This window comes from Haliotis rubra, unplaced genomic scaffold (assembly GCF_003918875.1).
Source record: "Haliotis rubra isolate DU_JTF1 unplaced genomic scaffold, ASM391887v1 Scf477, whole genome shotgun sequence".
NCBI lineage: Eukaryota > Metazoa > Mollusca > Gastropoda > Lepetellida > Haliotidae > Haliotis > Haliotis rubra.
The window spans coordinates 257,735-275,464 of record NW_025767165.1 but is presented as its reverse complement, the minus strand read 5'-3'; the positions used below and the strand labels follow the sequence as shown (position 1 = coordinate 275,464).

General features: G+C 41.5%; 1 protein-coding gene across 1 annotated transcript in view; it reads left to right on the top strand.

Moving 5' to 3' along the window:
- Nucleotides 1–10,987: 10,987 nt before the first annotated feature.
- Nucleotides 10,988–17,730, top strand: part of LOC124290878 (prostatic acid phosphatase-like) — a gene marked incomplete at its 3' end in the record, with an annotated part of 24,215 nt that continues 17,472 nt past the window's right edge. The window contains exons 1-2 of the mRNA XM_046727724.1: nt 10,988–11,116; nt 16,294–16,389. Of these exons, the coding sequence (XP_046583680.1) occupies nt 11,030–11,116; nt 16,294–16,389 (183 nt within the window). The remainder of the gene's footprint in view (nt 11,117–16,293; nt 16,390–17,730) is intronic.

Below are 17,730 nucleotides of genomic sequence, written 5' to 3'. Positions count from 1 at the left end.
AAGATACAGCCGATCCATTTTTGGAAACTATCGAGAATTTGAATTGTGTTCCCTTTAAAGACTCTTGTTACACTTGCGTTGAAGCTGGGCCAGCTGGTGAGATTAAGAGATCATTTTAAAAAACAAATACTAACTATTCGGAAGATAAGTTATTTTAAACAATCACGTGGATCAATGTGTTCATATGCTTGTACGGGATGTATAGACCACCAGCAAATACAACTTGGCCACATTATTGGAGAACGTTGGGCACATACCTGCACTGATGTATACTATGGTGTATTTGTATTTGGGATTACATTGTATAAGTACTAATTCTAGTACTTTTTGGGTTGAGTGAGTGAGTGAGTTAAGATTTATATTCACATCGGCAATATTTCAGCCATATTGTGACTTAAAAAAGTTATAAATTAATAATAAACGCAATTAAATTATTTAAAAAACTGTCGACAAAGAACAGTGAAATTATTAGATTATCACAGTTAGAGAACTGAAAATAACAAGTACCTCCTAAGATTATACAAATGGTACAGACAATGTAATATAAAAACGGGCTACAGATCACCAGCAACTGAAGGTAGATCACCATGCTAGGGACCATGGGGACTTACAGTACTTTAGCTACCTGCATGGACCCTAGCCTGATTTACATCGTACTTTCAGCCGTTGGTGATTGTAGGAAAATTTAGCCATAAATTAAAGTAACAAAAATGCTACGTTTTAAAATATTCGGTAAGCTAAATTTACCTTGAATATTTTGGGACTTACATACCGCCATAGGAGGACAATGATTTTACAATACTTCAACCCCCTGTGAGGATACAGCCACTCACAATCCCAGTTGTTCAATTAAACTGCTAATAATAAAATATTTCTCTATTTACAAATTATTTATCAAAACTTATGTAACAATTCTATTTCTTTTAAACTTTTTGGGTTGTGTCTCATCGGGAGTTGTACCCACACTCTCCGAGCGAGGTACCTACTCGTCAGCAAATATACAGTCCGTTTGAGTCAGAAACGGACCGATGAATTGCAAATATGATCATTGTACAAAATTGCCACAGAAATATAAATAGTACACATGTTTATCATTTACTAATACCCAACAGCTTTCTTATATTTGAAAATTGTCCGGACTCCACCAAAAAAGTTGTTTAACAAACTATCATTAAAATTTTGACACAGTTCACTATGTGTTACGAGGGAGAAGTGCAGAGAAAGGGACAGCCAGGTGTTCGAGAAGCACGTGCACAAGTGCCGACAAAGTTATTGATTCATTAACCTGTGCTGTGCCGTCTCCATCCTTTCTCGCACACCTGGCTGTCCCTTTCTTTGCACTCCTCCCTCGTAACAAATAGTGAACTGTGTCAAAATTTTAATGATAGTTTGTTAAAACATATATTTTATTTTTAGGACATAAATTCTGCAAATAAATCATAGAGTTGGTCTGATATTTTGATTATGATCAGCGTTTCATTAAGTATTATATGTTTATTATTTTTCGAGTTAGATTGCAATTCATCGGTCCGTTTTTAAGCCAAACGGACTGTACCATATGTTTCATCTGACTACTTTTAAAAGGCACTGTGTATTCATAGCTTTCAGCCATGGGAGCCGTGTCAGTTTACACTCCACGTACACAGAGTACTGGATCTAGACAGCCAGTTGTCGTTCTGTCATTTGTTCGGTGGCCGAGTGTGTTAGATCGTTAACTTTGTTTGCAGGCGATTGCAGAATGTTCTTAGGCAACAAGATCATCATAAAGTTCATGTAAGATGATTGATAGATTAATTGATTGTTGTTGACTCAGCAATAATCCAACTTTATGGCCGTGGTCTGTAAATAATCGAGTCTGGACCAGACAATCCAGTTATCAACAGCATGAGATGTCAATCATTGGATGTCAATCTCAACGGCACATCGCATTGTCAATCTCAACTCCCTGGGAAGTATACAACTCTTGCAGCCACTAGCCGCACCGAGTTATTGTGGCTTTCTCATCCTAACGAGGTACCCATTTACAGCTGGGTACGACTGGGACACATAGTCACAGTACTTTGTCCATGTTCACTGCACGTTGCTGTACCCGCAACTAGGTGTTTGCACGTGTTCATGTGGCCACCATCTGGTCAAATACCAACGGATTCGTGGGTTCTTTTAAGTGCACAGGGTTGTGTACTGTACACTAGGGGTTGTGACAACACTGAAAGAGTCTGCACACAAAGTTGACTCCAAGGTTTTTTACACCCGGTCACAGGTGGGCTCGATCCCGACACCTCAACCTCGCTGGATCACTAGCCTGGCGCCTTAGCCAGCTCGCCCACCGCGCCCCATAAGTCAGCGATCCTGACCACCCAATCCCGTTAATCCGTTATGTAAGTGTTACTTTTATGAGGAAGTAATGATAATGTATGTAATACAGTTTGTAAATGGATACTATTTCTAAAAGTAGAGAATATTCCATCCTGGTGTGCTCATGGTGATGATATATGGACAGCAAGCTGTATCATTTCATATGGATTGAGAAACTGTATTCTCTAACGACGTGCTATGAATGTCGCGCAAAACATGCCCATTTCGTGAAAGCGTGTTGCATGTACGTGTAAATGGTCGGGTAACACTCGAAATTTACTGTGAAATGTGTGATGCTGTACATTTCAGTGATAAAAAACCAGACAGAACGTTCTTTTCTGAGATATTTCGACACACGACTACAAGCAATTGGCATGTTGGATGTTGGAACAAAACAGAGCATTGTGACACAAGCTTTTAACGTTTCTCAGTCAGTAATTAGCTGATTACAATCATGACATCGACAGACAAATAAGCTTGATGACAAACGTCGGTCTGGTCGCACTGGCGCACAAAACCGTTTCATGATAGGATCGACTGTTTAGGTGAGGTGAGGTGAAAGTGGGTTTTACGTCGTGCTTGAGAATATTTCATTCATATGACGACGTGCATGCGTGTGTATGTGTATGTGTATGTGTATGTGCGGCTGCTTGTACTAGCCCAGACTTAGGCTGGTTTTATAGTGCTAGCCCACTGAGATACCATGCCGCAGTGAATAATAATATAGATCATTTGTAATGCGCTTGACTCCACAACACTTGGCCATGCTCTAAGCGCAAACACAAGACAGTCAGTAGCGAAGAAAAAGAAATGTCTTTAGATGAGATTTGAAACTTGAGAGAGTTGGAGCAGATTTGATATCTGTAGGGAGAGAGTTCCACAGGCAAGCAGCTGAAAGTTTGAAGGATCTATGTCTGAAAGTTTTGAGTTTATATGGAGGCACAACAAGAAGTGATTGATCGGCAGATCTGAGATCCCTGAGTGAAGCATGAATACCCCACTCAGACACATTATACTGACTCCGAGCCGACCAGTCCTTGTTGTACCCATTAATGCAGAGCGCAAGGCAGGGACCAACAAGTACCATATTATTTTTGGTATGGCGCGGTCGGGGATCGAACCCGCGACCTTCCGCACTCCGGGCGGACGCTCTAACCACTACACCACGGAGGTGGTCAGATCGACTGTGTAACTAATCCATGCTCAGGGTGAATCTAAAACTGAAGACGAGCTTCATAGAGCAGCAGGTTTTAGAGTGAGTGGATAGACGATTCGTAATCGGACACACGGATGAAACCTTCATACCCGACGTCTGTAAAATTACTTCGTGATATCGTTGGTGTCAATAGTGGCAAACGTTCGAGGTTTACCTTGTACATCCTTAACAGCTGCAACAGAGTGTGGCGTAGACGGAATGGGCGTTGCCATGCCGTTAACGTTGGACAGAACAATCGTTTTCGGGGTGGCTCGGTCGTGGTGTGGGGTGGGATCACTGTGACTGGTGGAACCTTTACATGTTTTGCATGGATGTGCTACTGGGCAGTACTACCGTGACAACTTCCTGCAGGCAAACGTGTTGCTATTTGGACGTGGACGTCGTCTTACGTTTCAGGATAACGACACGAGAGCACGGGCTCGTAATGTTACTGAATACCTCCAACAAGAGCACATAGGGCTCGTATTGTTACTGAGAACCTCCAACAAGAGCACATAGGGCTCGTATTGTTACTGAGAACCCCCAACAGGCTCGTATTGTTACTGAGAACCTCCAACAAGAGCACAGAGGGCTCGTATTGTTACTGAGAACCTCCAAGAAGAGCACAGATGGCTCGTATTGTTACTGAGAACCTCCAACAAGAGCACATAGGGCTCGTATTGTTACTGAGAACCTCCAACAAGAGCACATAGGGCTCGTATTGTTACTGAGAACCTCCAACAAGAGCACAGAGGGCTCGTATTGTTACTGAGAACCTCCAAGAAGAGCACAGATGGCTCGTATTGTTACTGAGTACCTCCAACAAGAGCACAGATGGCTCGTATTGTTACTGAGTATCTCCAACAAGAGCACAGACGGCTCGTATTGTTACTGGGAACCTCCAACAAGAGCACAGACGGCTCGTATTGTTACTGAGAACCTCAACAAAGCACAGATGGATAGTATTGTTACTGAGAACCTCTAACAAGTGCACAGATGACTCGTATTGTTACTGAGTACCTCCAACAAGGCACAGACGGCTCGTATTGTTACTGAGAACCTCCAACAAGAGCACAGATGGCTCGTATTGTTACTGAAAACCTCCAACAAGGCACAGATGGATAGTATTGTTACTGAAAACCTCCAACAAGGCACAGACGGCTCGTATTATTACTGAGAACCTCCAACAAGGGCACAGACAAGGCTCGTATTGTTGCGAATTACCTCCAACAAGAGCACACAGGGCTCGTATTGTTACTGAGAACCTCCAACAAAGGCGCAGATGGCTCGTATTGTTACTGAGAACCTCCAACAAAGGCACACAGACGGCTCGTATTGTTACTGAGAACCTCCAACAAGAGCGCAGATGGCTCGTATTGTTACTGAGAACCTCCAACAAAGGCGCAGATGGCTCGTATTGTTACTGAGAACCTCAACAAGGCACAGATGGCTCGTATTGTTACTGATTACCTCCAACAAAGAGCACAGATGGATAGTATTGTTACTGAGGTATCCAACAAGACCGCAGGTGGCTCGTATTGTTACTGAGTACCTCCAACAAGGGCGCAGATGGATAGTATTGTTACTGAGTATCTCCAACAAGACCGCAGGTGGCTCGTATTGTTACTGAGTACCTCCAACAAGAGCACACAGGGCTTTTATTGTTACTGAGTATCTCCAACAAAGGCGCAGGTGGCTCGTATTGTTACTGAGTATCTCCAACAAAAGGCACACAGGGCTTGTATTGTTAGTGAGTACCTCCAACAAAAGGCACACAGGGCTCGTATTGTTACTGAGAACCTCTAACAAGAGCACAGATGGCTCGTATTGTTACTGAGGTACCTCCAAGAGGGAAGAGCACACAGGGCTCGTATTGTTACTGAGCACCTCCAACAAGAGCACACAGGGCTTGTATTGTTACTGAGTACCTCCTCCAACAAGGGCACAGATGGATAGTATTGTTACTGAGTAACTCCAACAAGGGCACAGATGGATAGTATTGTTACTGAGAACCTCCAACAAGAGCACGCAGGGCTTGTATTAATACTGAGTACCTCCAACAAGGGGCACAGATGGATAGTATTGTTACTGAGTACCTCCAACAAGGGCACAGATGGATAGTATTGTTACTGAGTACCTCCAACAAGGCACAGATGGATAGTATTGTTGCTGAGTACCTCCAACAAGGGCACAGATGGATAGTATTGTTACTGAGTACCTCCAACAAGGGCACAGATGGATAGTATTGTTACTGAGTAACTCCAACAAGGAGGCACAGATGGATAAGTATTGTTACTGAGTACCTCAACAAGGGCACAGATGGATAGTATTGTTACTGAGTACCTCCAACAAGGGCACAGATGGATAGTATTGTTACTGAGTACCTCCAACAAGAGCACAGGTGGCTCGTATTGTTACTGAGAACCTCCAACAAGGCACAGAGGGCTCGTATTGTTACTGAGTACCTCCAACAAGGGCACAGATGGATAGTATTGTTACTGAGTATCTCCAACAAGACCGCAGGTGGCTCGTATTGTTACTGAGTACCTCCAACAAGGGCGCAGATGGATAGTATTGTTACTGGTATCTCCAACAAGACCGCAGGTGGCTCCGTATTGTTACTGAGTACCTCCAACAAGAGCACACAGGGCTTTTATTGTTACTGAGTATCTCCAACAAGAGCGCAGGTGGCTCGTATTGTTACTGAGTATCTCCAACAAAGAGCACACAGGGCTTGTATTGTTAGTGTAGAGTACCTCCAACAAGAGCACACAGGGCTCGTATTGTTACTGAGAACCTCTAACAAAGAGGCACAGATGGCTCGTATTGTTACTGAGTACCTCCAAAGAAGAGCACACAGGGCTCGTATTGTTACTGAGCACCTCAACAAGGCACACAGGGCTTGTATTGTTACTGAGTACCTCCAACAAGGGGCACAGATGGATAGTATTGTTACTGAGTAACTCCAACAAAGGGCACAGATGGATAGTATTGTTACTGAGTACCTCCAACAAGGCACAGATGGATAGTATTGTTACTGAGGAACTCAGCAAGGCACGCGGGGCTTGTATTAATACTAGTACCTCCAACAAGGGCACAGATGGATAGTATTGTTACTGAGTACCTCCAACAAGGGCACAGATGGATAGTATTGTTACTGAGTACCTCCAACAAGAGCACAGATGGATGGTATTGTTACTGAGTACCTCCAACAAGGGCACAGATGGATAGTATTGTTACTGAGTACCTCCAACAAGGGCACAGATGGATAGTATTGTTACTGAGTAAACTCCAACAAGGGCACACAGATGGATAGTATTGTTACTGAGTACCTCCAACAAGGGCACAGATGGATAGTATTGTTACTGAGTACCTCCAACAAGGGGCACAGATGGATAGTATTGTTACTGAGTACCTCCAACAAGAGCACAGGTGGCTAGTATTGTTACTGAGTACCTCCAACAAGGCACACAGGGGCTCGTATTGTTACTGAGCACCTCCAACAAGAGCACACAGGGCTCGTATTGTTACTGAGTACCTCCAACAAGAGCACAGATGGATAGTATTGTTACTGAGTATCTCCAACAAGAGCACAGGTGGCTCGTATTGTTACTGAGTACCTCCAACAAGAGCACACAGGGCTCGTATTGTTACTGACATCTCCAACAAGAGCACACAGGTGACTCGTACTGCTATTGGGAACCTCCAACAAGAGCACAGATGGCTCGTATTGTCACTAAGTACCTCCAGCAGAAGAACATATCCACCTTATCATGGCGACCACTTAGTCGAGACCTGTCACCTGTCACCCATCCAACATGCCTGGGCCTAGATTTTCGAAGCTCTCTTAGCGCTAAGATAGTCGTAAGTGCCATACATTAACATTAACTTAAGACTGTTTTAGCGCTAAGACGGCTTCGAAAATCTAAACCCTAAGATTATACAGACGGCGTGTACCTAACCGTCAACAACCACCGACCACTCTCAACAAACCCGGTGCTGCCCTTCAAGGAGAATGGGGTGGACTGAAACACGTTCGTACTGAACGTTTGATTTGGAGATGCCTCGTCGAATCCAAGATTGTCTTAAGACGACGGGCGGATTGACGCGATATTACTGAGGGTGAAGTTTCATGGTAAATGACGTGATGGACAATAGAGGCGCTTTGGCCAATCATCTGACTAAATCTATGGTCACCGGACGTTCAACGACAAATGTAAATCTCAGTCAGATATCCCTGTTACACTGATAAACCATTCATCTCATTAAACATGTAAAATATCAATAGTTAGGAAGGGGCAGTTACCATCTGTAGAAGGTTGGCTGTACCTATATAAGAACGACAAAGGGAGATTCGAGAACGTTTTGAACATGGCGTGCTTCGTGGCTGAAAAGGTTTTGGAATGGGATGGTGTAGTTTTCTAAAAGGTTGGATTTTCCATATAAAGCGACAGATGGATGATGATTTCAGACTTTTCGACTTAACTTGTTTTTTAATTCATTTGCCATGTGCACTTTTGATACGTGTTATTAAAACACGTTGAATCCCTGATAACTTGCAGCACTGTTCTGAATTCAAGCCCTGAAACTGGACTGTTTTGGACAATGCCAAACGCCTAAACATTCGTAGAGAGATGTAGTGACAATAATTCTAGGGTCTGTTACCAATACCAGCCTAGTCTGTCTCCACACTCCCTGAGCCACATTAGTTTCCCTACTGCCTAGCCCTCTCTGCAATGGTAAAGCCCAAAATGAAGCAAGTCTAGATTTGCTCAGGTCTCTGGTCTTCTCCTGGGGCTCCTTTTCAATTTAAATGGGTTTGTTTGTTACTATCAACATTATATACATGCATATCCAGAGACTAAGCGTTAGTCTAATACCAGCCGTCAGTTTTATTGCCCGTTTGACTGTAGACATCAAACTGTATGTTTATGTATATTATATTCATTAGTCAGGATCATGTGTGGTTGTTTACTGATTTGAGGATTAAGATTTGTATATACGGGTTATTGCTTAAACCATGTTCATTAATTTTGAAATCACCTCGGGGAAAAAAAGGGAGAAAACTAAACTATTCCCAAAGTGTTACCAATACTATTAGAAAAGTCGACAGCATACAGTAATACATTATAATGGAGATACAAGGGTGTATGAATACGAAAAATGGGTACCTAGACTTTACATTCTCTCCACTGTCGTCAATACGTAATTAGGTTCTATAGGAAGAGGCCTCGTCCGTGGTGTAGTGGTTAGAGCGTCCGCCCGGAGAGCGGAAGGTCGCGGGTTCGATCCCCGACCACGTCATACCAAAAGACGTTAAATATGGTACTTGTTGGTCCCTGCCTGGCGCCCGACATTAATGGGTACAACAAGGACTGGTCGGCTCGTATAATGTGTCTGAGTGGGGTATTCATGCTTAACTGTGGCATGATATCTCTAATTCAAGAATTAGTCAATATATGGGTCAGGAATGGCAAAATGCACGAAAAGCCAATTTGTTTTGTTCAAAGCGATTTATTTTTTTTATTCATTTGCTTTTGTGTGTTATTGTAATCAATATACATTAAGAAATCATGTATTCAATATTATTAATAAAAGAATCGAGATGAATTGCTTAAAATAAAATTTCCTCCAATTTTGCAATATGACATTTTACCACCATGATAACATAAAGACATATTTCGCCCTCTAAGGAAAAACTGTAAATCATCTAGTTTTCGCTTTGTTTATTTTTCCATACATTTAACCGAACATACCTTTTAACATAAATCCGTGTCCAGCCTTATCACGCATTCTCTTCCACAGAGGTTACTCCTATCATATTTTCCTACGTAAGATATGACGGGAGTAACCTCTGTGGAAAAATTAATACCACGAGGTCAATGTATGGGTAGTTGCATACTAATCTCGTACGTCACACGTGTGTCGTATCGCGTTGACCTGTGTCGTAACGACTTGACCTGAGATTCTAACGATTTGATTGGATAACCGATGACCTCTCAATTAGGTCACATTCTGACGTAACTATATTTTCATTCATAACAAACACGTGAATTCATTCATTCTACAACTTAAATGCATTGTGGGAATGTAAACATTGCGAACGTTGCCGTGTCGCTGTTTAATTGTGAGTCGAACTGAGACATTATATCCGTCGAAAAACATAAACGCAATGTTTCCACCAGTGATGTTAGCCAAATGAAGCAACTGGAAACCAAGAAACGAGGTGCTACGGAGTAGTTTACTGTAGGAGGCTGTACGAGGCGATGACAACTGACATGCATCGTGACGTCGGTTACCAAGGCAGTGACGTCATTAGTGTGACGTCATGCAAATATTGTACTACAGTACAAAACTCTTCCGCAACCTCTTTATGAAACCGGTTTCGGTTTGAAACCAAAATATTAACAAAAAATACGCTATTTTGTCAATTTAATGCATGTAAGACGTTGGTAATAAATAAAATACCACACTCGGTCTCATTACATACGAATTATACCACAAACTCGTGACCTTCCTATGTTATCTGACCTCGCTTTCGCTCGGTCAGATACCACAGGAAGGACACTCATTCGTATAATTCGTATGTAATCAGAACCTCGTCATAATATTCTCTATTTATTACCCACGTGGTCAACGTATGGGTAGTTGCATATTAATCTCGTACGTCACACGATTGTCGTATCGCGTTGACCTGTGTCGTAACGACTTGACCTGAAATTCTAACGATTTGATTGGATAACCGATGACCTCTCAGTTAGGTCACATTGTGATGTAACTATTTTTTTCATTCATAACAAACACGTGAATTCATTCATTCTACAACTTAAATGCATTGTGGGAATGTAAACATTGCGAACGTTGCCGTGTCGCTGTTTAATTGTGAGTCGAACTGAGACATTATATCCGTCGAAAAACATAAACGCAATGTTTCCACCAGTGATGTTAGCCGAATGAAGCAACTGGAAACCAAGAAACGAGGTGCAACGGAGTAGTTTACTGTAGGAGGCTGTACGAGGCGATGACAACTGACATGCATCGTGACGTCGGTTACCATGGCAGTGACGTCATTAGTGTGACGTCATGCAAATATTGTACTACAGTACAAAACTCTTCCGCAACCTCTTTATGAAATCGGTTTCGGTTTGAAACCAAAAACATAACAAAAATACGCTATTTTGTCAATTTAAATGCATGTAAGACGTGGGTAATAAATAAAATACCACACTCGGTCTCATTACATACGAATTATACGAAACTCGTGACCTTCCTATGTTATCTGACCTCGCTTTCGCTCGGTCAGATACCATAGGAAGGACACTCGTTTCGTATAATTCGTATGTAATGAGACCTCGTGTAGTATTCTCTATGTATCACACGCTGAATGCAACCCAAACAGGCCCTCGACTAAGCTTCAAGGGGAGGTCACTCTAAACAAACGGTGACATCGATAAACAAAAATATGACCGATGTAGAGAAATGCGACTCTTTATAGTTTTAGTTTTATTGACAAAAGTGGATACCATAAGCCCAACTGATTCAACAACCTTAAGATTAGTACAAATTGTGAGTATGTCAATGCTATTTGTGAGCTGCTTTTCCTTCGCCATGTCCCGTCAGCAGTCTGAGCAGACATCCATGATCCACTGATCCAGACGTTGTAGGTTGATATGGCAAAAGCTCAGGGTATTTTATTGACAAGATTCGTTGATAATGCACCATCGCGTATGTTTGCTCACATCATCAGTGTTTTAATCGCACTTTAACGAGATATGTTGTGTCTTACAGACATTGTAAGCTACGCGGAAACTGGCTTGTGTTTTGGGTAAAAACTGGCTTTTACTAGTTTTACACTCAAGACGCAAGTGCAATGTTTTACAGTTTTTCGTCTGATATGCGAGACAACAATGAATGTTATTATGCGTCCGAAAATACATACTACGAGGATGTAATATGGTGTCTACATAAGGCTATCACATTTCTGGGCGCATTATTTCGGATTTCCTGGAGGTTAAAACTATAGCTATACCAGCCTAAAGTTAGCGGCTAAAGCTGAGCAGACGAGTTTGCCAACACTCTACTGTGGATGACGAACGTAGTCACAAATAATATTATTGATTAAAACTGACAATAAATATGTTAAGACCGCGTTCAAATTACATAGGATGAATTTGTTAAATGATGACACAACTGAAATAGGGATTGTAAAGCTGAACCTCGCCGTTTCGCAAAGGAGTGTTTCATAAGCAGCCAAGTGGTAGCCAACTCTATAGCTAAGGATTTGAAAGGATGTTTGATTGTAGAGTCAGTGCTCCGGAAATCCGTACGGTACACTACATATAAATAAATCTACTGATTAATCCATTTCATCAATGTTTTTGTCTCAAGCCCGATACCTTTTCGGTGTTTCCTGGTGTTATTTATAGGATCCAATCGTCACGCTATCATGTGATCACCTAACGGTTTTATTGGTTAACTTCACGGTTGCCTCGCGAAGTAGCGTTCTTTTCGCTTCGCTTTTCGAGATTTTTAGCAAGCCAGCCGTTACCTTGGACACCTGTTGATTGATTCACGGTATGTACAAAAGTGAACACAGACACTGGAATATACAATAAAAAAGCGGCCAGAATGAATAGAATGTGATTTTAATAACTGTTAAATAACTTTCATACATACTTATCAAACATTTGTTAAAAAGCGAAGTTAATGCGGTATTAGGCGACCAATTGTTACTAACAAAAATCACCTCCAAATATCGTGACACTATTCTCTAGCCTTAAGTAACATGAATTTGGTGATCCTGTTGAAGAACGTAATGGTAATTAGCGAAAAAATATGGTTGACAGATAAATAGTCCATTAGAATAACCACTGCACGATTGCTAAATATTTTAATTACACTTTACTAACATAGAAATATGTAGAAATGCAAACGTATTGGACAGCATACTGAAAATGAATTGGAATAATAACAAATTTAAGCACCTATTTATTCCATATCCATGTTCTTTTAACGAAAGAAATATATATATATGCTAATTGCAGATGGCACTGCCGATCAAAATTAGAGACAAAGAACTCAGTGGAAAAATCTTTACTGCTGTGGATTTAGCAAAGATAAGCTACCAGAAACATTCTCATTGATGATGTGTATTTTGAGTCTGAGGCTGAAATTATAAAGGAGCTGCTTTTGGGCAGTGTAGACAATACATGTTATGGAATTGCTGTGGCCCATGTAATTTGTCATGTACTGAAACATCAGCAGGAGATAGATGGTGAAATGTCTATCATGCACCTTTAGCGCCAGGTCTTGAACTATATCCAAGACCATTACGATCTTCAACAGGATCTGAAAGCCGTTATGGAAATTTTGGAACATTGTGGTTGTTATTGAAATAAATGAATTTCTTGTTCAATAACTAAGCTTTTGTTCTTTTAAATGACTCTACCATTGATACTTTATAGATGGGGAAGAAAAGAACTTATACAAAGAGGATCTCCAAATGGCAGTGAACGATGTCAATATGGGCATGTCGCTCAGAAAGGCTGCCAAAAAGCATGGAGTGCCAGTCATGGCGATATCGGACCGTGTCACTGGGAAATCCGAAGGTGATTTGCATCTTGAAACCCCCCAACCATCTCCACAGAACTTGAAAACGACATTGCAAGCAAATTGAAATTAGCTGCATTACAGGGATTCGGCGTCACCCGGCGCCACTTAATAATAAAAGTGGCTTAATTTGCAAACAGCTTGGTATTAAAACCCTTTTAAAGGGGAATTCCTGGCAAGAAATGGATTGCGGGCTTCCTGAAGCGTCCACCCTGACGTGAAAACTGAGAACACCAGTGGCGTTATCCACCGTGAGAGCCAGGATGCTAAACCCCGTCCATTGTGGACAGCTATTTTAAGACTTTAATTGACATTATGAATACATTAGATTTAAACAACAAGCCTCAGTTAATCTGGAATATAGACTGAAAACTGGGGTTCCTCTAACTCACCGGCCGCGGCTAAAATTTTTCACTCAAACTGGAATTAAGAACATTCCTGGCCGTGTTGGTAATGACCGTGACAGGGTTAGTGTTTTGGCATGTGTTAATGCCGCTGGAAACACAATACCACCAATGGCCATCGTGAGAGGCAAGACCCAAAGATGTTTGGGCACATACAACACTAAACTTGGCGTTCCTGGCACTGTCTACACACATACCAGGAGAGCGCGGATGGAAGATCAGCTGGGGAGAGATGGTTCGAAGACCATTTTCTCAAGTATTAAGGCTCAGAGAGACCTCAGCTAATCATCCTTGATAGCCATTCGTCTCATGAGACACTGGGTTTTCTGGAGAAGGCACGGAGAACAACGTTACAGTTCTTGCGTTCCCTCCCCATACAACCCAGTGGCTATGTCCACTAGACAAAAGCGTATTTAGTTCTTTAAGTAGGGAATGGAATTTTGGGTGCTCAGATTATATGAGCAGTAGCCCCAACAACATTGTTTGTAAGTGGGAGTGGCGAGGGTTGTTCAGAGCTTCTACGACGACAAAGCATTCACCGCCAGTAATATCATCAATGGCTTCAGGAAATGTGGGATATTTCCTTTCAATCCCACAGCCATCCCCAGGTCAGCATTTTTGCACCGTCGCAGCCCTTTGACAAGCGCTCCTACATCAAAGTCCCCAGTGAGCAGAAAAATAGTTGCATCGCGGTGAGTGAGTCATCGGTAGCTGTAGCTACCCTGAAACAGCTGAAACACTCCATGATGCAGATGCACTTCAAGCTGCAGCTACTCCAGAACCGACACCCATCTACATCCGTCCAGCAGGAGGCTGACCTTCCAGAGGGAGCAGAGGTCTTGTCAGCTGAAGAATTCATCCTCTCTGTTCTCACTGGAGACGTCCCTTCATCATTTGATGAATCTGGCAACATGGTTGTAGAGAGTTACAAGCGATGAAGGGTTGCCTCTTACTACAACTGGAAGCAGTAAACCGGGAGTTTGCTTTGCCTGAAACTAAAAAGTCAGAGGGCAAAGTCAATCCCAGAAAGCTGACCTCACATAGAATCTTGACAAGTGACCATATCATTGAAATGAAAAAGAGAGAAAGTTGAGCAGAAACGGAAAAATGAAGCAGAAAGAAGGCCAGAAAAGAGCAGAGAGAACTTAAACTAAAACTTAAGAATAAACAGAAGTAGTTCTCCGTAAAAGTATTGATTCAAAGTGAAATCAAGTTTAAGTCAGTTTCATTCTATGTGTGAATTATACTGAGGCGCATAAATAGATCTAACTATTTTATCGCTCGGGATTAAAATTAGCATTCATCATGACTCAACGTTTTCATGTTGTATATTACACACATTATGGAATAATGCATGCATGCTGCATATACATTCTGAATTAAATGAACACAAAAACTACTTATTTGGAATTATTTAAAACTTAGCCATGTAGTCACCGTGGCGATACCACTGTTGGCATTTGACAGCAGAGCTATTGAGGGTGTATGAGCTGTCAATCAATGTAATATCCATGCACTTCCTAGAGACACCGTGTACTTTTATTTACAAACACTTACAAAGTGAAATGCAAAACAAATATTGCTTTTGTCTAGAAATTCAATATTTAATAACATATAATTCAGTATGTACGGTATTGAGCACCCTATACGATATTGAGAGGTTATTGATGCGGTATTACAGTGATTCCGATGCGGCATTAGGGAGCATAGAGGTTTAGCGTGGAAAAGTTAACAGGGATGATAAACTGAAACCCTTATAATGAACCCGGTTGCTATATTCAGACTCCCCATTGGATGAGCTTCATTCTGGTATATGACATTCCAAAACTGGTAACGGAAGTAAGTGGGCATTCATTTAAGGACCAAACCCGTGCGTGCCAGGAGCACTGACTCTAAAGGGATACCTGTCTTAAATGACCAGTGCCGGGTTTCACTCACATTATGCAGATCAATAATGGAGCTCAGTAATTAATCAATAATCGATTGTAATTGTAAACCCTGCCACAAAACTCATGCGGGCATTATCGGGTCAATATCATAACATTGTGTATATGAAACAGGCACAGATTAATACACTACAATCACGAATACTTCCTGTTGAGACAAATAGGCAACCAATGTTTATAAGATATTACAGTCAGGAAACCGACATGTTTTGATATAGATTATTAAATCATTCTCAGGCTAATGTGATTATGGCGATTCTGTTGTGTCATAAAATGTGATCACATCCTTATTATAACCGGTTAAAACATTCGCTCAACGCTCGTCGCACTGAAGCCCAAGATTTGATTCCCAACATGGGTACAATATGTGGGGCCCTGGGCACTGTTCCACAAAGCTATCGTAGCACTACGACTATCAGAAGGGGTACAGCCTAGTGGTTAAAGCGTTTGCTCATCATGCCAAAAAAAACCACATTGATACAAGTTGTGAAGCCCATTTCTGGTGTCCCCTGCCGTGATATTGCTGTAATATTGTTAAAAGCTTCTTAAAACCAAACTTACTCACTCATAAGTCTATATGTTAAAGTTTACGACTTACGATAACATCAGCACTACGATGGTTTTGTGGAATCGCACCCCAACAGTGTCCAAGTATTGCCAGAATATTGCCAAAAGCGGCATAAAACCACACTCACTCTCATCACTAAATTTTAACCTGGATATTACAAGAGAACCTACCTGTCATTTCATCGTGGTTTCACCTGTCGTTACATCTCGGTTTCAGCTGTTCCGCCATGGTGACCGTAGTCCAACCCATGTGTACCCCACAGACCCGTATCAGGAGGACTCCTGGCCGCAGGGGCTTGGTCAGCTGTCCAAGGTTTGTGTACTTTTTCAGTATTCAGTCTAGAACTTCTAGCATTATCACAGCCATTTTGATACTAACACAAAAATCATAACCTATGGCAAGATTATGATTTCCAATATGGGTATAGCTGCTTAAAGGCACAATGTCACATATTTTCGACAATATTTTGGCCTGTATTATATATATTGGGGCATATGTGCTCACTTGAGCTTCCTATTGATGCAATAAAAGATTTATTATCCTTTACAACTTGCCTGAAATGATTAATTGAAACTTTGAGGCGAACAGCTTCCAAACAGAGAACACGTACCATGTATGGAATGTAAACAATTGCTCCGTTCATTGGAAACTGTTGCCGAACTGATTTCAATCACAAGTTGTGTGTATGATATTCGTAAAGAGCGCTCCAAGGGACATAACTCTATCGGGTTCGCGTGAAATAATGTTCGACCAGCAGAGGACGAGAGTTGATTTAATGCAACTTTGCATTAATTCATTCGAACTTTTTCATTTAACATTGTAATCTAAATGCATGATTGTTTTTGGAATAAATTGTATGGTAGCTTCCCTGAGGGCTGATAGTTAGTATTATTAAGAGAAATGTATTATTATTTTTTAGAGAAGTGTGGTGTGACATTTAGCATTTAAGCAGATACAACCATACATGACCCCAGTTTGGTTACATGGTGACGGTAGCTGTGCAATGTTTGTTAATTCTAGTCATTCAAGCTGTCTGCAAAACCTTTGACCCAGGTACACATTTGGCTTGAAAGAAGTTGCTTCAAGTTAAGAATTTCATTTATTTGCATATATGGTACATCGCTTACAAATTTGTTCGCATATATTATGGGTTGTATTTTACATTGAAGTTCACTCTTCTCTGATATAGTCGACCCTTGAAGATCCAGGTTAAAATTGATCTTCAGGAAAACATGTTTGTCGTAAGGGGCTGACTACCCGGATCGGGTGGTCAGAATTGCTGTCTTGGTTGACACATGTCATCGGTTCCCAATTGCGTAGATCAATGCGCATGGTGTTGATCACTGGATTGTGTGGTCCAGACTCAGTTATTTACAGACTGCCGCCATATAGGTGGAATATTGCCGAGTGTGGCGTAAAACTACACTAACTCACTCACTCTTATACAGTCAAAGTGAAAGGTAATGACTCAGGTTAAACACAGGGTGTTGATCTTTCATAGTCTGTATATGGCTTCCTTGCATTGATCTGTGGCATGTTTTTACACATGCATTACATTTGAATATTTTGCAATAACATATTACAGGGTTTGATTTAAGGAATGTTAACCTACTTGCACCAGGTGCAACCTAAGACAAAAACCTAGTTGCACCA